Below are 23,522 nucleotides of genomic sequence, written 5' to 3'. Positions count from 1 at the left end.
ACACATTCACTGAGCACACAAAGCAGGCATGGGTACTTTCCACTTTTTTCTCTAAGGACAATTTTTCATTCCCTGAAAAAGAGAAAATGTGGCATCCCTTTTGTGAAGGTGGCTATTTATTTTGATTTGATTAAGAGTGCTTTAGTTGGGGCTTACAGCCTAATCCTCTGAGAATATGTCTGGAAAAGGGGATCAAGTCGCTTTAAACCTAAAGGTTTTTTTGGCTCTGAATGAGGGAGTTGAATTAAAATATGCTGTGCGAGGAACTGACTCCAAAAATGGAAATGGCTTTTGGTATCCTCAAGCTGCTTCAGTGGAAAAACAGCAAAAAAGTTCACCCGGAGATGGGATTTATATAAATTTCCCCTGAAACTATGCTGCTCCATTTGAATGTGTGATGAAATCTAGTGTATGAGGAGATGTGGAGAGCCAGATACATATCTGGGGAGGTAGCTGATTTGGAACACTGTTGACACCTGTCAAGGTTTTTGGGGCCCAATCTTAAACCTTCCAAAAAGGGAACCGTTCAGAGAAAAAGGGGGATGGAAGACAAACACAGGAGGATATTTAAAACATGGATAGGGGAAGGTGTGCGTGTGTGCATTTGTGGTGTGTCTGTGTCTGTAAGTGTCTGTGTGCAAATAAAACGTGAGGCACAATACCATTCCACTCTTTCCAAAGCAGTGACATTGTTGAGAAGAGAACCATGGGAATCGTCTGTCCTATGGTATCCTCCCTCTCCTCCCCATTCTACAGTACTGTACTGCAGCTGAAACGCCTGAGTCAGAGGCCCTAACTCATCCCACACAGTAAAGCTGCTGAACCTCAGTCACGCTGGCTGGACCCTGGCTCTGCTCCATGGCTTCTCACTGCTCTGTGTGTGTGTGTGTGTGTGTGTGTGTGTGTACACTGTGGTTCTTGGCTGTGTTCTCTCTCTCAGTCTCTGGTTTTGACTTAGGTGGCCATCTTTAGCACCCAAGCTCCCATCTAAAAAAGAGTACTGACACAAACGTTACCACGAGGACGGTCACATTAAATGTGTTATTCACAGAGTTCATCAGTCATACTGTATTGACATGTATGAGACTATCTTCAGTTTAAGAGTGCCAAGTTTAGTGGGAACAGAATTACACTTAAAAAATATAAAACACTACATGACCAAAAGTATGCTTTCCACTAGATGTTGGAACATTGCTGCGGGGATTTGCTTCCATTCAGTCACAAGAGCATAAGTGAGGTCGGGCACTGATGTTGGGCGACTAGGCCTGGCTCACAGTCGGCATTCCAAATCATCCCAAAAGTGTTCGGTCAGGGCTCTGTGCAGGCCAGTCAAGTTATTCCACACCAATCTTGACAAACCATTTCTGTATGGACCTCGCATTGTGCAGGGCGGCATTGTCATGCTGAAACCAAACTGTTGCCACAAAGTTGGAAGCACAGAATCGTCTAGAATATCATTGTATGCTGTAGCGTTAAGATTTCCCTTCACTGGAACTAAGGGGCCTAGCCCGAACCATGAAAAACAGCCCCAGACCATTATACCTTCTCTACCAAACTTTACAGTTGGCACTATGCATTCGGGAAGGTAGCGTTCCCTTGGCATCCGCCAAACCCAGATTCGTCCGTCGGACGGCCAGATGGTGAAGCGTGATTCATCACTCCAGAGAACGCATTTCCACTGCTCCAGAGTCCAATGGCGGCAACCTTTACACCACTCCATCACTTGGCATTGCGCATGGTGATCTTAAGCTTGTGTGCGGCTGCTCGGCCATGGAAACCCATTTCATGAAGCTCCCGACGAACAGTTCTTGTGCTGACGTTGCTTCCAGAGGCAGTTTGGAACTCGGTAGTGAGTGTTGCAACTGAGAACAGACGATTTTTACGCGCTACGCGCTTCAGCAGTCGGCGGTCCTGTTCTGTGAGCTTATGTGGACGTTTCCACTTCACAATAACAGCACTTACAGTTGACTGGGGCAGCTCTAGCAGGGCAGATATTTGATGAACTGACTTGTTGGAAAGGTGGCATCCTATGACGGTGCCACGTTGAAAGTCACTGAGCTCTTCAGTAAGGCCATTCTACTGCCAATGTTTGTCTATGGAGATTGCATGGCTGTGTGCTCGATTTTATACACCTGCCAGCAACGGGTGTGGCTGAAATAGCCGAATCCACTAATTTGAAGGGGTGTCCACATACTTTTGTATATATATTGTATCTTGGTTTTATTACGTTTTGTTTTGCTTTTTTCGAGGGGCGAGAAGGATCCACATTCAGCTTTTTTTTCAGGGTGAGAATAGTTCATTTCCAGGATGGCTGGTACTGCAGCTGGTGCTGTGCCAGAGTGCTGCTTCAGGGCGGATTAGTGTTGCCTCTCCCTACTCCACTCTGCCCTCTACAGCCACTGAGGGGCCTATCTCTCACCCAGAGTACCGCCACATGATCCAGGGCCGCTCTGAGGGACCTCTCGTCCTCATTCAGACATTTACAAGCAAAACAGAGAGAAAAAGCAGCAGAAAGATGTAATTTCTCCTCCATACCTTCTCGTTCTCCCAACCCGGCCCTCCCTCCTCTCTCAGGCTACGGTTGCCTTTGGGAGATGTGGTATTTATAACCCACAGAAAGAGACAGAGAGAGGACTGTGGTGCGTTACCAATTACATGGAAATTCCAGGCTTGGTCACCCTTTCTGATGACGCTGTTGCCGAGTTGTATTTAATCCCCACACTCCCGCGGGAAAAGGAGGACTGTGACCGAACAGATTACAGACTGCTTCCTCAGCAGAATGGATGCAGCATTGCTAACAGCCGGCTCGCCCATCCCTGGCCTCTGCAGGAATAAACCCTGTGTACTAGAGAATAGCTGAGGAATGTAACACAGATTACACGGCTGTATTCTACAGCTGCAGGACATAGAGAATGGCCAGAGTTGCTTGGCTTACATAATAACAAATACTGTATAGTATGTTGCTGAACACAAATAAATTGGAAGGATGACATAATTTTTGGGGAGAGAGAATTATGGGTAAATGTATAATCGTTTCCTTTTCCATTCTATCACTCTGAAATTCTCTCACCTTCTCCCTCCTTTCCTCTCTCTCTCTCTCCCTCCCTTTCTCTTCTTACCGGAGGTCCCAGGTAGATCCTCTCAGAACCACCTCAGCATCTCTCTCAGCAGGGCGTCCGTGGTGCAGCAGCTCTGGAGTACTCAGTCCAACCCATTTCCCAAAACCTCCACTGCCCCTCTGGCTCTCTGGGATCGAGCTTTTCTTTTACCGAATTAGGTATAAGGGCACAGCAACGCATCCAGGCTCACAAACTGCTGTCCAAAGCATGGCTATTACCAGTGGGGTACTTAACCTCGGAGCAGTGGGGTTGAGAGTGGGATGTTAGGTGTGGGAGAGGAACAGCAGGCGTTTCCTCTTTTAACTGACTGTCTTATAGAACATGTCTGCAGAGCAGCTGCGAGAACAACTGGAGGCCTTTAACAGAGCTTGTTATCAACAACTAGATAAGAAGGACTTGTGTTTGAAAGGGAGTTCAAAGGTCGGTCAACATATTTTGTACTTAAACATTGTAAGTGGTCGACCAGGATGCTGTACCTCATTGCATTAATAGAGACCCAGCTAACAATTCTACAAGTCTAGAGAGAGAAAACTTTTTTGTAATGTTTCCCCTAATGTTTGAGTGTCCAGTTTTCCGTTAGTTAGGGGAACATTCTATCTATGTTAGTAAAAACCTTTTGGCGTTAAGAGTTACAAGAACATTCCCTTAATATTAAACAGAACATATCCAGAACGTGGTTGCCATGTTCTCAGAACATAATATATGAATGTTCTAGACACGTTTCATGGAAACGTTGCAAGAACCTTTCTGTGCATCAGTTATCAAGAAGTCGCCTGATGGAACCAAAGAAACGTTCTCCCCACCTGTTTAGCTTATAATTATTATTATTATTATAATAATAATTGTTGCCTGTTTTGCATGTTATTTTGGCATTAATAGGTGTCACAAATCAGTTTGCAAACAATGTGAGAATTTTTTTTATCCTTGAGTTAATAAAGCCACATACAAACATGGTCTCTTTTTTGCTTTCTTGAGTAAGGCAGCTCTAAAATGCAGGTGTTTCAGCCTAGCTCAGTGCATTCTGTGGTGGTGGGGCAGCCAGCCGAAAATACGGAGCATAAGGGTTGGTAATGTTCTCTATTTGCGCCGTGATTGGCTCAGTGTTCTGTCACTCATGGGGACACTACGTCCCCGCAAAATCTACGGGGAGAGCTCGAAAATTCAAGCCCCTTGGGTGCTGCCATAGAGTTACATTAGAAGTGCCCATCCAGGAAGGCTCAAGGTCATTGGCCACAGATAAAATGACGTCAAATCACATTATATATACCGTAGCTTTGATTGGCATGATCATGTCAACATCATACTTTCAAAATCTTAGCTAGCAAGCTAGACAAGCAGTCATCATCATGAACCACGTCGACAATCTACTGGCAAATCCTTTTCAATCCTTGTCATATGAAGATAAATTATAGATAAAACTTATCGGTGCTCATCGGCCTTTGGACATAAACATTACACAAAAAGTTGGAAATCGCAAATTTGGAAGGAATCAGTAGTTAACTGCAAGCGTTGCAAAGCAATCACTAGCCTGCTATTCAGTGGAGTGAGTGTGTGGTCCAAGTCTGGGTTTAAGGGTCTCTTTTCCAAGCTTAAAAGGATAAACATTCACATGCCATGGGCCAGAAAAGGTGGAATACATTGGCCATGCTGTCAATCCAGCATGACTTCTGCCACGTTCAAAACATCAAATCTCAGACTTCACTGAGTTCAAGACAACTGGGATCTCGGAAAACAACTAGCGCCGACTGGGAAAATAAGTTTTGAACGGTCATCCAACTTGGAATTCCAAGTTGGGAACTCTGCCCTCTTTCTAGAGCTCCGACCTGAAGATCACGGACTTCATGATTCAACCTTGTTTTTTTCAGAGTTCCCAGTGTTCATGAAAGCACCATAAATCCAGAGAATGCCAGACTTTGATGACAAAGTTAAATGACAAAACGTGCCCACAAGAAGGACTGCCGCGCCACCTTCCTGTTCAAGTGAGCATAGCACAACAATGTGAGTCCAAAGATGTATTGTATGCTGCTGCATAAATTATGTAATATGCCAGGGAGATATGTATACTGTAGCTAAGAAAGTAATACTAAGTGTATGTTGTGTAGTAAGCTGTTAATAGCCCATGTGCCTCACCCTAATAATTTGGTCCCTTTTCCCCCTCATAACTTAGCCTACTGTTCTGACTTGGTGGTGCACATGTAGCCTATTGCCTATTTTAGAAAAATGTAATCATCGAATATTGTAAGAGCTTTCATTGTCTGCTTACAGTGGGGGAAAAAAGTATTTAGTCAGCCACCAATTGTGCAAGTTCTCCCACTTAAAAAGATGAGAGAGGCCTGTAATTTTCATCATAGGTACACGTCAACTATGACAGACAAAATGAGATTTTTTTTCTCCAGAAAATCACATTGTAGGATTTTTAATGAATTTATTTGCAAATTATGGTGGAAAATAAGTATTTGGTCAATAACAAAAGTTTCTCAATACTTTGTTATATACCCTTTGTTGGCAATGACACAGGTCAAACGTTTTCTGTAAGTCTTCACAAGGTTTTCACACACTGTTGCTGGTATTTTGGCCCATTCCTCCATGCAGATCTCCTCTAGAGCAGTGATGTTTTGGGGCTGTCGCTGGGCAACACAGACTTTCAACTCCCTCCAAAGATGTTCTATGGGGTTGAGATCTGGAGACTGGCTAGGCCACTCCAGGACCTTGAAATGCTTCTTACGAAGCCACTCCTTCGTTGCCCGGGCGGTGTGTTTGGGATCATTGTCATGCTGAAAGACCCAGCCATGTTTCATCTTCAATGCCCTTGCTGATGGAAGGAGGTTTTCACTCAAAATCTCACGATACATGGCCCCATTCATTCTTTCCTTTACACGGATCAGTCGTCCTGGTCCCTTTGCAGAAAAACAGCCCCAAAGCATGATGTTTCCACCCCCATGCTTCACAGTAGGTATGGTGTTCTTTGGATGCAACTCAGCATTCTTTGTCCTCCAAACACGACGAGTTGAGTTTTTACGAAAAAGTTATATTTTGGTTTCATCTGACCATATGACATTCTCCCAATCCTCTTCTGCATCATCCAAATGCACTCTAGCAAACTTCAGACGGGCCTGGACATGTACTGGCTTAAGCAGGGGGACACGTCTGGCACTGCAGGATTTGAGTCCCTGGCAGCGTAGTGTGTTACTGATGGTAGGCTTTGTTACTTTGGTCCCAGCTCTCTGCAGGTCATTCACTAGGTCCCCCCGTGTGGTTCTGGGATTTTTGCTCACCGTTCTTGTGATCATTTTGACCCCACGGGGTGAGATCTTGCGTGGAGCCCCAGATCGAGGGAGATTATCAGTGGTCTTGTATATCTTCCATTTCCTAATAATTGCTCCCACAGTTGATTTCTTCAAACCAAGCTGCTTACCTATTGCAGATTCAGTCTTCCCAGCCTGGTGCAGATCTACAATTTTGTTTCTGGTGTCCTTTGACAGCTCTTTGGTCTTGGCCATAGTGGAGTTTGGAGTGTGACTGTTTGAGGTTGTGGACAGGTGTCTTTTAAACTGATAACAAGTTCAAACAGGTGCCATTAATACAGGTAACGAGTGGAGGACAGAGGAGCCTCTTAAAGAAGAAGTTACAGGTCTGTGAGAGCCAGAAATCTTGCTTGTTTGTAGGTGACCAAATACTTATTTTCCACCATAAATTGCAAATAAATTCATAAAAAAATCCTACAATGTGATTTTCTGGAGAAAAAAAAGTCTCAATTTGTCTGTCATAGTTGACGTGTACCTATGATGAAAATTACAGGCCTCTCTCATCTTTTTAAGTGGGAGAACTTGCACAATTGGTGGCTGACTAAATACTTTTTTCCCCCACTGTATATGCCCCCTTCATTTATCCTACGGTTCTGACTTGGTGTACAGGGAGAATACTGTAAGAATGGCCAATGTCGCTGTACATTTCAAAAGTGCTGAACAAATAGTTATATTGACTACGTCCGTCCTAGCTCGCTCATTAATGTCTTAATCGAAATTACGGATTGCCTCTTATCCGCTCGTCGTCCCCTTATGCCATAGTTTGTACATCTCAGTTATCAGTAGAAACCACATTTGTTTAAGCAAGTCAGCCATATCAGCTATGTTTTGTTTAAAGCCAATAAATGAGGCTGAATGAACTGCTTTGCTGCCAGACAAGGCTCCGCTGATAGCCAGGTGTAGCGGTGGTAAGGATTCACTCCATGGTGCTGAAAAGAAAGCTCTGCTGTTGGGACAGCTTTATGTAGGCCCTAACAGTTTATGGACACCGTTTGTCACCATTATAGTGCAATTCATGTATTGTTTAGTCTTGTGTAGTGACTATTCTGGCATGCATTAAAACAAAAATTGGGGGAGTTTGCTATGCTAAAATCACATCACCACTCTTTACTGTTGCCAAGCCAATCAAGGCCCTGATTGGTGAACCACTCATGGCTTTGTCTGTTAGCAAGGTTAGGGACAAACAGTGTTTTCAACTGACATATTTGACATACATGATCATTTATACAGTAATTATTATTCAACAGTCCTCACCTGGGATTTGAACTGACAAACTTTCGGTCCACAGTATGCTAATCTTCCTGCTACGCCACCATGTCCGTGTCATGTTTCAGTTAATCTGACTGTCATGTATCGGTTAATCTGACTATTCTCATCATTGATTTACTTATTGCAGCAATTTAAGGGCTTTCAGTATAGTTATCTAATGTTGGTGGGGCATGTTAATGATACTCCTGAATCACTATGATCAATGAAAGTTTTTCTTGAGTGTACTTTTAACAGAGCTATTGCTTACAGCCTTACACCTATTAAATCTACAAAAGTGCCTAGGGAGGAGGGGGTAGGGTTTCTTCTGGACAGGACAGAACCTAACTAGACTGGCCCAATAATAATATTATAATAATATGCCATTTAGCAGACGCTTTTATCCAAAGCGACTTACAGTCGTGCGTGCATACATTTTTGTGTATGGGTGGTACTGGGGATCGAACCCACTACCTTGGCGTTACAAGCGCCGTGCTCTACCAGCTGAGCTAAAGAGGACCACAATAAACACCTAGTCATTGGTGCTGATGGCCTGGGTTCGATAAAACTGTCCAGTTTGAGCGTTTTTTGCAGCTCGTTCCAGTCGCTAGCTGCAGCGAACTGAAAAGAGGAGCAACCCAGGGATGTGTGTGCTTTGGGGACCTTTAACAGAATGTGACTGGCAGAACGGGTGATGTATGTGGAGGATGAAGGTTGCAGTAGGTATCTCAGATAGTGGGGAGTGAGGCCTAAGAGGGTTTTATAAATAAGCATCAACCAGTGTCTTGCGTCGGGTATACAGTGATGGCCAGTTTACAGAGAAGTATAGAGTGCAGTGATGTGTCCTATAACCTCTACGGGATCGGTGTCCCGTATATGGAACGGTTGAGCTAACGTGCGTTAATGTGATTAGCATGACTGTTGAAAGTAACAGCAAACTTTCGAGGACATAGACATGTCTTATATGTGCAGAAAGCTTAGATTCTTGTCAATCTAACTGCACTGTCCAATTTACAGTGAAAAAATACCATGCTATTGTTTGAGGAGAGTGCACAACAACAAAAAATGTATCACGGCAACTGGTTTGATACATTCACCTCTGAAGGTGAATGATGTACTTACATTCAGTAATCTTGCTCTGATTTGTCATCCTAAGGGTCCCAGAGATATAACTTTTGTTTGATAAAATCCATTTTTATATTCAAATGTAGGAACTGGGTTCTACAGTTTGAACCCCTGCTGTCTCTGGCTCCACACCCACCCCACCTGGCCATCTAGATGTGTGAAAGTTAGTGTTTAAGCTAATGATCCATCATGTATGACATTCCTGGGAGTGTGTAAACTTACATTTTGTATTACCATATCATTTTTGTATGTTCTCTATAGTTATGTACTTGAAAATGTATCAATTGACCAATTCGGCACATTTGGGCAGACTTGATACAAAATAGTCCAGTATTGCAATGCTTCACTGGACCAATCTGAAACTTTGCACACACACTGCTGCCATCTAGTGGCCAATATCTAAATTGCGCCTAAACTGCAATATTATAGTGTGGCCTTTCTCTTGCATTTCAAAGATGATGGCACCAAAAAAATAATAGAAAACGCATGTTTTTTGTTTGTATTATCTTTTACCAGATCTAATGTGTTATATTCTCCTACATTAATTTCACATTTCCACAAACTTCAAAGTATTTCCTTTCAAATGGTATCAAGAATATGCATATCCTTGCTTCAGGTCCCGAGCTACAGTCAGTTAGATTTGGGTATGTCATTTTAGCCGAAAATTGAATGGTAAACATCTAGCCGCCCGAGAGCACCCTTACCTTACCTGCTGATCTAACTTCGACAAAAGCAATGTCGCAAAAAACATCATTGCGACATACAGTACCAGTCAAGTGTTTGGACGCACCTACTCATTCAAGGGGTTTTCTTTATTTATACTATTTTCTACATTGTAGAATAATAGTGAAGACATCAAAACTATTAAATAACACATATGGAATCATGTAGTAACCAAAAAAGTGTTAAAACAAATCAAAATATATTTTAGATTTTAGATTCTTCAAAGTAGCCACCCTTTGCCTTAATGACAGCTTTGCACACTCTTGGCATTCTCACAACCAGCTTCACCTGGAATGCTTTTCCAACAGTCTTGAAGGAGTTCCAACATATGCTGAGCACTTGTTGGCTGCTTTTCCTTCACTCTGCGGTCCAACTCATCCCAAACCATCTCAATTGGGTTGAGGTCGGGGGATTGTGGAGGCCAGGTCATCTGATGTACATTTACATTTTACATTTACGTCATTTAGCAGACGCTCTTTTTTTAGGGGGGGTAGAAGGATTACTTTATCCTATCCCAGGTATTCCTTAAAGAGGTGGGGTTTCAAATGTCTCCGGAAGGTGGTGAGTGACTCCGCTGTCCTGGCGTCGTGAGGGGGCTTGTTCCACCATTGGGGTGCCAGAGCAGCGAACAGTTTTGACTGGGCTGAGCGGGAACTATGCTTCCGCAGAGGAAGGGAGCCAGCAGGCCAGAGGTGGATGAACGCAATGCCCTCGTTTGGGTGTAGGGACTGATCAGAGCCTGAAGGTACAGAGGTGCCGATCCCCTCACAGCTCCATAGGCAAGCACCATGGTCTTGTAACAGATGCGAGCTTCAACTGGAAGCCAGTGGAGTGTGCGGAGGAGCGGGGTGACGTGAGAGAACTTGGGAAGGTTGAACACCAGACGGGCTGCGGCATTCTGGATGAGTTGTAGGGGTTTAATGGCACAGGCAGGGAGCCCAGCCAACAGCGAGTTGCAGTAATCCAGACGGGAGATGACAAGTGCCTGGTAGCACTCCATCACTTTCCTTCTTGGTCAAATAGCCCTTACACAGCCTGGAGGTGTGTTGGGTCATTGTCCTGTTGAAAAACAAATGATAGTCCCACTATGCGCAAACCAGATGGGATGGCGTATCGCTGCAGAATGCTGTGGTAGCCATGCTGGTTAAGTGTGCCTTGAATTCTAAATAAATCACTGACAGTGTCACCAGCAAGCACCCCCACGCCATCACATCTCCTCCTCCATGCTTCACAGTAGGAACCACACATGCAGAGATAATCCGTTCACCTACTATGCGTCTCACAAAGACACAGTGGTTGGAACCAAAAAAATCTCAAATTTGGACTCATCAGACCAAAGCACAGATTTCCACTGGTCTAATGTCCATTGCTCGTTTTTCTTGGCCCAAGCAAGTCTCTTCTTCTTATTGGTGTCCTTTAGTAGTGGTTTCTTTGTAGCAATTCGACCATGAAGGCCTGATTCACGCAGTCTCCTCTGAACAGTTGATGTTGAGATGTGTCTGTTAATGAACTCTGTGAAGCTAGCTCCTTACCTTATTTTTCTTGATCTCCAGTATTTTTCAAAACTAGTCAAATTTATTCCACAATTTTGAAGGTACAAGGGGCACGTGATGTCATCACGTACAGTGGGGAGAACAAGTATTTGATACACTGCCGATTTTGCAGGTTTTCCTACTTACAAAGCATGTAGAGGTCTGTAATTTTTATCATAGGTACACTTCAACTGTGAGAGACGGAATCTAAAACAAAAATCCAGAAAATCACATTGTATGATTTTTAAGTAATTCATTTGCATTTTATTGCATGACATAAGTATTTGATCACCTACCAACCAGTAAGAATTCCGGCTCTCACAGACCTGTTAGTTTTTCTTTAAGAAGCCCTCCTGTTCTCCACTCATTACCTGTATTAACTGCACCTGTTTGAACTCGTTACCTGTATAAAAGACACCTGTCCACACACTCAATCAAACAGACACCAACCTCTCCACAATGGCCAAGACCAGAGAGCTGTGTAAGGACATCAGGGATAAAATTGTAGACCTGTACTGGGTCTTCCAGCATGACAACGACCCGAAACACACAGCCAGGGCAACTAAGGAGTGGCTCCGTAAGAAGCATCTCAAGGTCCTGGAGTGGCGTAGCCAGTCTCCAGACCTGAACCCAATAGAAAATCTTTGGAGGGAGCTGAAAGTCCGTATTGCCCAGCGACTGCCCCGAAACCTGAAGGATCTGGAGAAGGTCTGTATGGAGGAGTGGGCCAAAATCCCTGCTGCAGTGTGTGCAAACCTGGTCAAGACCTACAGGAAACGTATGATCTCTGTAATTGCAAACAAAGGTTTCTGTACCAAATATTAAGTTCTACTTTTCTGATGTATCACACACTTATGTCATGCAATAAAATGCAAATTAATTACTTAAAAATCATACAATGTGATTTTCTGGATTTTTGTTTTAGATTCCGTCTCTCACAGTTGAAGTGTACCTATGATAAAAAATTACAGACCTCTACATGCTTTGTAAGTAGGAAAACCTGCAAAATCGGCAGTGTATCGAATACTTGTTCTCCCCACTGTAGCTATAAGCTCCACTCCACATTTAATTCTAAATGCCTACTGCTTGCAAAATCAATTTGTTCAACTATAAAAAATAATGTTTCTTTGCAGACAAGGATTGTCCTGACTTTCAAGAATGCCTTAATTGCGTCGCTTGCTTTTCTGGTTGGTTTCACCATCCAATTATTTCAGATCTACAGGAGTGCAAATTTTACCATGGCAGCGGTGATACGTTGGTACATGAGAATTATTAGAATATGGCAAATATTAGTCAAATATTGCATTCTATCCATGCTGGTTTTCGCGGGCTACCTGAGACATGAAACAGATAGGTGGGAGGTATACAGACTGTTGCCAATTTATTAATGCGCAATTTGCCTTAATGGCTAATGGAAACACTTCAACCAATACATTTTTATCGACACTGTAGGTTTATGCGAAAAAGTTTTTTTTAGGTGTGACATCATTACGTCCAGCTGTTTTTATCGAAACAAGATAGTTACATTGAAATGCACCCTAGCAGGCAATTGTCACATCTATTTTCAATGCGAACTTTCTAAATGTCAACAAATAATCACTGGACAAGTTAATGGAAACATAGCTATTGAAAGATGGGAATCTGTAGGATTTCCCCTTGAGCACGAATTATGCACACATTTCCACTACCTAATAAAGTATCAGTATTTGTTCATTAAATATAGCTAAGCATCTCAAAGAGAACTCTATAATCTACCCCACCTATACAATGTAGAACAAGCATGCGTAATTGACAAACTCATTTTAATTAGATACTGTAGGTGTTGCCAAATAATGACATTAACATCTATTGCTATGTGACTTCCCTAGAGTTTCGAAACCAGGCCACCAGCACCCATGTTGAAGGACCTAACCACTGTCCTAATAAAGGATATCTCTAAGGCATGTGCTTATTGTGCCAGTATAGTTAGCCACTGTCCAAAATAAACTCTAACCCCTCATCCATAGGCACTTATGTAGATTAAACAACTTGATAGGTGTATGCAATAGGGTGAATGCACTTTGAAGTAAATCTCAGCTCTGTTAAAAGTACACTCAAGAAAAACAATTTTATGGATCATACTGATTCAGGAGTATAATTAAAACAGGATAATATGCCCACCACCATTAGACAACTATACAGAAAGCTCTTAAATTGCTGAAAGAAGTAAATCAAATCAATTATGAGAATAGTCAGATTCCCTTATACAGTGAGGGAAAAAAGTATTTGATCCCCTACTGATTTTGTACGTTTGCCCACTGACAAAGAAATGATCAGTCTATAATTTTAATGGTAGGTTTATTTGAACAGTGAGAGACAGAATAACAACAACAAAATCCAGAAAAACGCATGTCAGAAATGTTATAAATTTATTTGCATTTTAATGAGGGAAATAAGTATTTGACCCCCTCTCAATCAGAAAGATTTCTGGCTCCCAGGTGTCTTTTATACAGGTAACGAGCTGAGATTAGGAGCACACTCTAAAAAAGAGTGCTCCTAATCTCAGTTTGTTACCTGTATAAAAGACACGTGTCCACAGAAGCAATCAATCAATCAGATTCCAAACTCTCCACCATGGCCAAGACCAAAGAGCTCTCCAAGGATGCCAGGGACAAGATTGTAGACCTACACAAGGCTGGAATGGGCTACAAGACCATCGCCAAGCAGCTTGGTGAGAAGGTGACAACAGTTGGTGCGATTATTCGCAAATGGAAGAAACACAAAAAAACTGTCAATCTCCCTCGGCCTGGGGCTCCATGCAAGTCTCACCTCGTGGAGTTGCAATGATCATGAGAACGGTGAGGAATCAGCCCAGAACTACACGGGAGGATATTGTCAATGATCTCAAGGCAGCTGGGACCATAGTCACCAAGAAAACAATTGGTAACACACTACGCCGTGAAGGACTGAAATCCTACAGCGCCCGCAAGGTCCCCCTGCTCAAGAAAGCACATATACAGGCCCGTCTGAAGTTTGCCAATGAACATCTGAATGATTCAGAGGAGAACTGAGTGAAAGTGTTGTGGTCAGATGAGACCAAAATCGAGCTCTTTGGCATCAACTCAACTCGCCATGTTTGGAGGAGGAGGAATGCTGCCTATGACCCCAAGAACACCATCCCCACCATCAAACATGGAGGTGGAAACATTATGCTTTGGGGGTGTTTTTCTGCTAAGGGGACAGGACAACTTCACCGCATCAAAGGGACGATGGACGGGGCCATGTACCGTCAAATCTTGGGTGAGAACCTCCTTCCCTCAGCCAGGGCATTGAAAATGGGTCGTGGATGGGTATTCCAGCATGACAATGACCCAAAACACACGGCCAAGGCAACAAAGGAGTGGCTCAAGAAGAAGCACATTAAGGTCCTGGAGTGGCCTAGCCAGTCTCCAGACCTTAATCCCATAGAAAATCTGTGGAGGGAGCTGAAGGTTTGAGTTGCCAAACGTCAGCCTCGATACCTTAATGACTTGGAGAAGATCTGCAAAGAGGAGTGGGACAAAATCCCTCCTGAGATGTGTGCAAACCAGGAGCCAACTACAAGAAACGTCTGACCTCTGTGATTGCCAACAAGGGTTTTGCCACCAAGTACTAAGTCATGTTTTGCAGAGGGGTCAAATAGGTCAAATACTTATTTCCCTCATTAAAATGCAAATCAATTCATAAAAATGTTTACATGCGTTTTTATGGATTTTGGTCTCTCACTGTTCAAATAAACCTACCATTAAAATTATAGTGGGCAAACGTACAAAATCAGCAGCAATCAAATACTTTTTTCCCTCACTGTATCTGACACGGACATGGTGTCGTAGCCGGAAGATCAGAATACCATGAACCAAGTGTTTGTGAGTTCAAATCCCAGGAGAGGACATGTTGAATAATAATAATTGTATAAATGAACATGCACAATGTAATCATCTGTGTCAAAAATGTAAAAAAGCACTGTGTGCGAGTATCTCTAACCTTGTCAACAGACAAAGAACTATGAATGGATAAGTGGTTCAACAATCGGCAACACTAACAAGGTGTGATGTGTAATTAAATGTTTCTTTTTGGGAGAACATCAGGCGACATTTCTGATATACAGAAATGTTCCTGTAACGTTCCCATGAAACATGTCTAGAACATTGATATCTTATATTCTGAGAACATGGCGACCACGTGTTGTGTATGTTTGGTGGGACGTTGATGGAATATTCTCCTAACCGACAGAAAACTGGACACGAATGTTCTATCATTGTTCCCATGAAACGTGTCTAGAACATTAAAATCTTAAACTCTGAGAACATGGTAACCACGTTCTGAGTAAGTTCTATTTGACATTAAGGGAATGGTCTCTAGGAAACATTCCTTGCACATCATGGGAACATTAGTTAATGACCTAATGAGACTTAAGGGAAGGTTCTCTAAAGTTGTGGGAACGTTTGTTGTTAGATGGGGAGGCAGCGGGATTTCCTTGTGCTGAGCTGTAGGTTGTAATATCATTTTCCCTTGATAAAAGAGGAATGCTGTAGCCTTTAAGTTACACAATGAAACATGAGACCGTTTTCATGTTCTTAGCCAGAGTACAAGCTCACCGTGTCAGTGTGTGAGAGGCGAGCGAGGCAAGCTGAGAGAGAGAGAGTGGTTGAAGCACACACACATACACACTGATGTGTGTTCAGTTGTTCACAGCCTGGGGCTTGGATCTCCTAGCAGTGCCAAGACAGGCCAAGAATAACAGAGTGCAGAGATCAGGAACTTGGAGTGCGTTTCCATGTTGGTTTAATGGGCTAGTAATTTTGTGGCGCGGGGGGAGACGGGAAGCAGATGGAGCAGTCATTAAGAACAATGAGCAGCAGCTGCCTGGCCTGTTCACCTCAGCCCAGGCCCCAGCCAAGACAGACCAGCCTGAACAGACCAGCCTGAACAGACCAGCCTGAGCAGACCAGCCTGAACAAAACCTTTCAGAACCAGAGCTCAGAGCCCAACCCGCATCCCCGCCACATGGGCACTCCAACCACCTGGGGGCTCCATGGAGCCAGTCCAACACATGTTGCTCAGGGGGGGACTGTGTGTTTGTGTGTTGAGTGTATGTGTGAGAGAGAGAAGAGAGAAAGAGAGTGAGAAAGGGTGTATGTGCATGTGTGTGTGTGTGCGTGTATGTGTGTATGGGGGCGGAGGGTTTGGCTTCTCCCTGTCACAGGCAAGAATACCTCTCCTGTCAGCTGTGCAGTGTTTCATGCTCATCTGACTCCAGCCTTTTTATATTACTGCTCTGCTCTGCCTCAGCCACTGGCTGTCATCCCAGCTAAGTCACATTAGCAGATAAGAGTGGGTGGAGAGACACCAAATACCATATGCATTAGAGCTATTAATCAACATGAACTAATGGGAAGGGCTCAGCAATATTAGAAAAACACACACATGAATGGTGCATTCCTCACGATGACACATTACAGTTTTTTCCAACTGCTTACACACGTTTTCAAAACGATGTCTCCTTTTTTCAAAACTCTACACACAATTGACAAAACTGCACACACAAAATGCAAAATGCCTCACATCGCCTTCAAAATGTAACACTGCATTCAAAATGCCATAAACACATGTCAGAATGAAGCATTTGCATCAAATGGCAAACACTTCTTTCATAATAGTAAATTTTTGGATATACCATGTAAACACTGTTGTTCTAAATCTAAAGCTCTTTGGTCTTTCATAGGCTTATATCTACATTTCAATACAATGTTCTACAGGGAAAGTAATCTGCTGAGAGGGGTAACAAGTACACTGTAAACACCAATGCAATGTAGAAACAGAAAATATTTATTAGGCCAAACAGTAGCATACAGTAGCATACAACAAAACCATAAACGTATGTAAACCAAAAGTATATTCTTTAGAATACAGTAAAGAACACAATTGTCTGTGTGGGATCCCGGGGGGGCAGTCCAGGAATTGGTAGGGGGGGGCAATCACCAGTGCTAAGCTACGCTTCATCTCTTCTCCGGGCTGGGTCTGGCCACAATACTTCGTCCACATCACAAGATAAGTTTTCTCTTGCCAAACATCAAGGGGAAGTATCTCCTAGCATGGCGTATCCAACCTTGGACAGAGGCAACCTCTATGTCCCCACATGCGTCATCCATTGCCTGGAGAAGCGGGCATAGGGTTGGCAATCATACACTTTCCAGCGCCAGGCTGAGAAGAATTCCTCTATGTGATTTAGAAAAGGTGAATATGGGGGTAGGTACAAAACTACAAATTGTGGATGGGTGGCAAACCAGTTTTGGGCCAGAACAGCCCGGTGAAAACTAACACTGTCCCATATAACCACAAATCTAGCAGGCTCCTGATCTGGATCAGGGACAAGCATTGTGTAAATTGCATCCAGAAAAGTGAGCATGTGGCCGGTGTTGTACGGACCCAGTGTGGCATTGTGATGGAAGACCCCGTTTTGAGTGATGGCAGCACACATAGTTGTGATTACCCCACGCTGTCCAGGGACATTGGTAATTGCCCTCTGTCCTATTACATTTATTCCGCTGCGCCTGGTTTTGGTGAAGTTGAAGCCAACCTCATCCACATAAATAAATGTACATGGGCATCCATCTCCAATTCTCTCTGTAACAGACAAAAGGATATACAGATTTTTATTTTATTTTATTTCACCTTTATTTAACCAGGTAAGCCAGTTGAGAACAAGTTCTCATTTACAACTGCGACCTGGCCAAGATAAAGCATAGTAGTGCGATAAAAACAACAACACAGTGTTACATATACAGATGAGTAAATATGGTTTGTCTGAAGTACTGGAAGTAGTGTTGCATACATACCTCTACAAAGTCATGTCGCAGATTCTTGACTCTGTCAGAGTTTCTCTCAAATGGTACCTTGTAAAGTTGTTTCATCGTCACTTGGTGCCATTGGAGGATGCGTTGTATGGTCGACAGGCTTACAGCATTGATGTTGTTAAATATGGTGTCATTATTCAAGATATGCTCTCTTATCTCTCGAATCCTAATTGCATTGTTGGCCAAAACCATATTTATAGTTGCAGTCTCTTGTACATCTGTAAACAAGCGTCCTCGTCCTCCATGATGTCTTTGCCTTTCCACTCTGTACAGAATTCAAACACAGTATGTGTTCAGCATAGGAACTGTAAACAATGTACAAATAAATGTAGTACAGCATGATAACCAACCTCATTCATTCAATGCAGTGCAGTAAATGGATGGCTTAGAGTTACAAATGTTTATGCAATACTATGCAGTCATACGTATTTTACAGTACATTACTGTAATGCTAAAATAGTCATTAGATAGTTGCATACCTGTTCTCATTTCTGAAGGTTTGGATTATGGACGCCACTGTAAATAGACTCTCAGTCCAGCCTCTCTCATGGTCAAACTGTGGTTGATCACATGATCAACAAGTGTTGCCCTATTTTTATCAGAGATGGCTCTCCTTCCTTCTCTTCTTTGCCCTCGTCCTCTTCTTCCTCTTCCTCTTCCTCTTCCTCCTCCTCCTCCTCCTCCTCCTCTTCCAACTCTTCGTCTTTGAATTTGTCCTCGTTGTTGTCCCCTGCCTCTCCCTCCTACTCCTCTTGCTCTCCGTCCATTGTTGGCATCCTTTGTTCAAAACAGGTAATCTGACCTTCGACCTATTTATAGGCTTATACTACAGTAAAGCAGTGATTGGTTAGTGATCAGTTAAGCAATTAGTGTTTGCAAATGTGAGGAGTGTGTGTGTGACCTGGTGAATAAGTGTAGCATTTTGATTGGTTGTGTTTGCAAAAGGAAAGCAAGTCACTTCCTGTCAGATTTTTGTGCTTTAGGTAGAAAATTGTGTGTAGTGTTTTGAAAAAAGTGTTTTATGCAATTGACAACTGAGTCAAAGGCTGAGAAATAGCTTATGGTTTTGGAGATTTGGTGTGTAGTTTTGCACTTTGAGTGAGAGGTTTCAAAAATCGTGTGACATGAAAAGATTTTATGTGTAAGCAGTTGGAAAAAACTGTAAAACACACATTACTAATACCCAAACGTTTCCTTTGGTGCACATCCAGGGGAACGAAACACAAGAGCAGATGCAAACATATGGGAGTGACTGCTGCGTTCTAAAGCTGTGTTCCAGAACACTCAACACTAAAAGCCAGCTTAATTGCAAAGAGCTATTCTGACTATTTTTCCCACCGAGTGCTGAAATGGACTGGGATGTTTTAGAATACTTTTTGACTGTGTAAAATGTAGCCAGCATATCTGACAGGTTACTGGCTTAAAATATACATAATTCATACTACTATTTACAATTTACAATGTATGGTAAAATAAAGTGACCACAGACTATGGCTTCTTATTCAAAGCGTTTTCTGATTTTATTTGACCCTGGGGAAAATACTCCTGCATGAATACTGCAATTCGGGTTTGATTGAACTGCACCCCCAGATTAGCAGCGTCCTCTCTATTGTTCCCCACTAGTCTACCATACATTTACATTTTACATTTTAGTCTTAGCAGACGCTCTTATCCAGAGCGACTTACAGTTAGTGAGTGCATACATTTTTCATACTGGTCAGAACATGACAACATTGGTTTTGATGATGTTAGTGGGCAGTTGAAACTCTCCAACCCTTTTCTGAGGGCAATTTAAAAACATTGACCCCAGTAATGGGATTGAACGTCATCATCATTGAGCTCAGAAAACATGTTTTATCAGCCTGGTCCGCCACCTCAATCTGCCTTAAATCCAATAATGAAATAGGCAGGAGTAGCGTCTAGAGTTCAAGTCCTTCATGAATATTCTGACAAAGCCTTGGCTCTAATCCCATAGTGAGAGTGGGGGAGAGAGAGAGAGAGAGAGAGAGAGAGAGAGAGAGATGGGGAGAGAGAGAGAGAGAGAGAGAGAGAGAGAGAGAGAGAGAGAGAGAGAGAGAGAGAGAGAGAGAGAGAGAGAGAGATGGAGAGAGAGAGAGAGAGAGAGAGAGAGAGAGAGAGAGAGAGAGAGAGAGAGAGAGAGAGAGGGAGAGAGAGGGTGGAGTGTCTCTGCCACAAGAGAGAGAAAACTAGCTCAATACTATCGTTTCCTCAAAATACTATATAGACAGTTGACATTAATGTCAAGGTCCACATCATTTTCTTGTACCAGCACTGCCAAGTAGTGCTGGTACAACATATAAATACTAATGCCATTCCTCAGCAGGTGGATCCATTCAGATAACTGCTTACTAATGAGCCATGACCTGTTAATACTCTGTACAGCAGAGTTACTAACTAACTAAAAGTAGATCAGTATAATGAAACAACCGATGTAGTGTTCCTACCTTGGGGTCCATACTGGTTTGCCTGGGATCCCTGAGGTCTGTAGGGGCCACCATGTGGGTAGGGCGCGGGCCCCATCCCTGGGTACATCTGTCCCCCAGGACCAGGAGAGGGGTGAGGGGACATGGAGGGCCCTGACTGAGGTGGTGGTGCAAACTGGGAGCCAGACTGGTTTCTCTGCATGTTGGAAATAAAGCCTGGAACACACACAGAGAGACAGAGAGAGAGAGAGAGAGAGAGAGAGAGACAGAGAGAGAGAGAGAGAGAGAGAGAGAGAGAGAATTGTAAACACACTGTGCTAATGAGTACTACTGCATATGCAGATACACACACGCACACACAAACAAACAAACACACATACAAACACACACAGGTAAAGATCCACTCCAAACAAGAGATTGACCCATCTGCTCTCTCCTAACCTCCCTCTAATGCTGCGATTGAAAACCAGACAAACATGATGGTTTTCTCCTTTGAAGGACAAACACGGATGTTCGGGTGTACAGGGGTGATTCTGAGAATGCTATAATCCTCTATAATGTCTTCAGGTCCTGTTACTCGAAGATAGACATCAGATTGCTAGTATGGCAAGCTGGCAGTGCATTATGTGTAAGTAAGGCCATATGTTCTTATACACTGTATTTAGACAGGACTAGGCGACATGGAGGCCGGGGGGGATCAACTAATGCAGACACACACATACACACAAAATCGACTGCGCTTTCTGCTTTTGTGTGTGTATGTGTGTTTAATGTGCATGTGTATGTGTGTGTGTTTGTGTGTGTGATGTGTGTGTGCACGTGTGCAGAAAATGCACATACACTGCACTTGAGGGAATAAGACAGCGATTTAACCATGACTGCTGTGTAATTCTAAGCTTTTCCAGGAACCATGTTCTCTCAATTCATGAAAAAGGCTCTCAGCTCGGCTTCCTTCCACCATTCAAATTGACATTTGAAGGGATCCTCACAGGGCTTCACTGCAACCCATTTCATTACAGTCTAGACCTGAGAGTGAAGCCAGAGAAAAGGTCTCCAATCTGCCTCGAATGGTAAAGGTCGCTGGCACTGCAGCCAATCAGAAGAGATAGAGGCCTTCTCTTCTCTAATATTCTGGATTGCCTTTAAATGGATCGGCTGTGCTGGGCTCGGCTTGGCTCACGCTCGCACGCAACCACACACACACACGCACAGATCCACTACACTGAGATGCTATACAGGGCTACAGTCCAGCTCTTTACTGAGTGGGGTTATTAAGGCAGGTCGGAGATGGAAAGAGCATTTGTCTCTCTCCATGTCGGCCTATTCTGCTGAGAGAGCAAGAGAGCGTGTGAGGAGGCTGTGGAAGGGAGAGAGGGAGGGAGGAGAGGCCTGAAAGTGCTTAGGCTGCGAACATGGGTTTAAGGGGGACATTATTGTAATGTTTTACTTCCATTATCGTAAAGGATTCTGAAAAACACTGTAATACTGCATTCTAAATTGCCTGGAAAATGGATGGAGAAAGGAACATAGTGCAGACAGTTGCTAAAAGCAAATAACGCATTCAAGGATTGCCAAGCAGGCAGGCAGCGAATCAGAGAGAGTAGAGGCTCTTAGCTGGACAACAACAACACAGAGGCGGAGGGAGAAAAGGGACATTCAGCAGGATTTATGGAAATGAGAGATGCTCTTAGGAGCAGGCACTTGAACCATGGGATTTAATCATATATTCTAAACAGCATTATGTTAACCACTGTGCTTCCTGGGTCACATGGAGCAGAGCATTACCTGTATTTTTATTTTATGTAAAATAAGTGTAACAGCCTCTCTCTCTCTCTGTTTTTACACACACCTACAGGGACAATGTTGTTTTACACTGAGGTAGTTCTATGGTGGATAAGAGCGTCTGCTAAATGACTAAAATGTAAATGTAGTAATCACTAATATTGAGTGTCATTTACCTCATTCAAGAGATTAACTTTTCCCCTGAACTCATTACATTATTGGCCGTTGTAGAAAGATGTTTAGTGGAAGCCTTAATCAGCGACCACTCATTGTATGTAATACACAGTATGTTGTCAGCCTCTGCTACCACAGCAATAACTAACATTGCATATGAGAAATAATCAACTCAGCAAGTCAGAAGAGGATCCACTTTTGAAGACTCCATACCTCATCTAGAACATAGGGTTTACTGATTGCCAGAACATAACAGTTAAGGTTTAACCACTCACTGTTTCCATGACCTGAGCTGACCACTAATCCAGTAATACATCACCTCTCCACCAGCCCCTCCCTGGGAACCTGCTGGTGGGGGTGTTTGTTCGGTACCTGCTGAGCCATCGGCCTATTATACATTATTCATTGGATCAGAACATGCATTGTGGGAACAGGAGCAATGGGAACTCTGTAGAATATAAGAGTTTAGCGTGACATGACGTATGTGTGTGTTTCGTGCCTGTCTGTGTGTGTACACCTCCCAGTACACAATGCCAACCCCTGTAACTGGTAATAGCCAAGGTATAGAACACCCTTTACCTCTGGCCAAGATGTCACATCCTGCCTTTGTCCCCCAGTGGGAAACAATGCCAGCATCACTAAGAGGAAGGCTAATGCACACACACACACACACACTACACACTCTACACACACACACACACTACTGTAGCCAGGTCTGTAAGAGACTTAACTGTTACTAGCTGTCCCCAGGCCCCTCCGCTACGGCTCCACTCAGCCCAGATCTACAGCTCTGCTCAACACACAGGTGGGCATTAATCTGAAATTACCACACAATACACAAGAACACACACACATACAAGCAAGCACACACACACGTATGTATGTACGCACACACACACAAACACACGTACACACTTACACACACACTTACTTAGTGGTCAGACTTACCCCTCTCCTGAGGCATGGGGGACTGGGTTAAGGGGGGGTGGGGGACATCCAACATGTTGCCAGGAGTCTGGGGAGCCATCTGGGAACCTGTGGGAAAACAGAGGAGGACAGAATACAGTGAGCCACTTACATTTACGTCATTTAGCAGACGCTCTTATCCAGAGCGACTTACAAATTGGTGCATGGATTTGGATTACTTTTACACTATTCCAGGTATTCCTTAAAGAGGTAGGGTTTCAAGTGTCTCCGG

At 43.4% G+C, this 23,522-nt stretch overlaps 1 protein-coding gene across 3 annotated transcripts in view; it reads right to left on the bottom strand.

Moving 5' to 3' along the window:
• The window catches only part of LOC121539159 (AT-rich interactive domain-containing protein 1B), a 280,445-nt gene that overhangs the window by 36,840 nt on the left and 220,083 nt on the right, over window positions 1-23,522 (bottom strand). For all 3 annotated transcript variants that reach the window (XM_041847456.2, XM_041847457.2, XM_041847458.2), the window contains 2 exons: window positions 23,273-23,359; window positions 20,390-20,584 (listed from right to left, as the gene is read on the bottom strand). In XM_041847456.2, the coding sequence (XP_041703390.2) occupies window positions 20,390-20,584; window positions 23,273-23,359 (282 nt within the window). The remainder of the gene's footprint in view (window positions 1-20,389; window positions 20,585-23,272; window positions 23,360-23,522) is intronic.

This window comes from Coregonus clupeaformis, chromosome 25, assembly GCF_020615455.1.
Source record: "Coregonus clupeaformis isolate EN_2021a chromosome 25, ASM2061545v1, whole genome shotgun sequence".
NCBI lineage: Eukaryota > Metazoa > Chordata > Actinopteri > Salmoniformes > Salmonidae > Coregonus > Coregonus clupeaformis.
The sequence above is the reverse complement of the archived record's forward strand: the minus strand, read 5'-3'. Positions and strand labels throughout refer to the sequence as shown.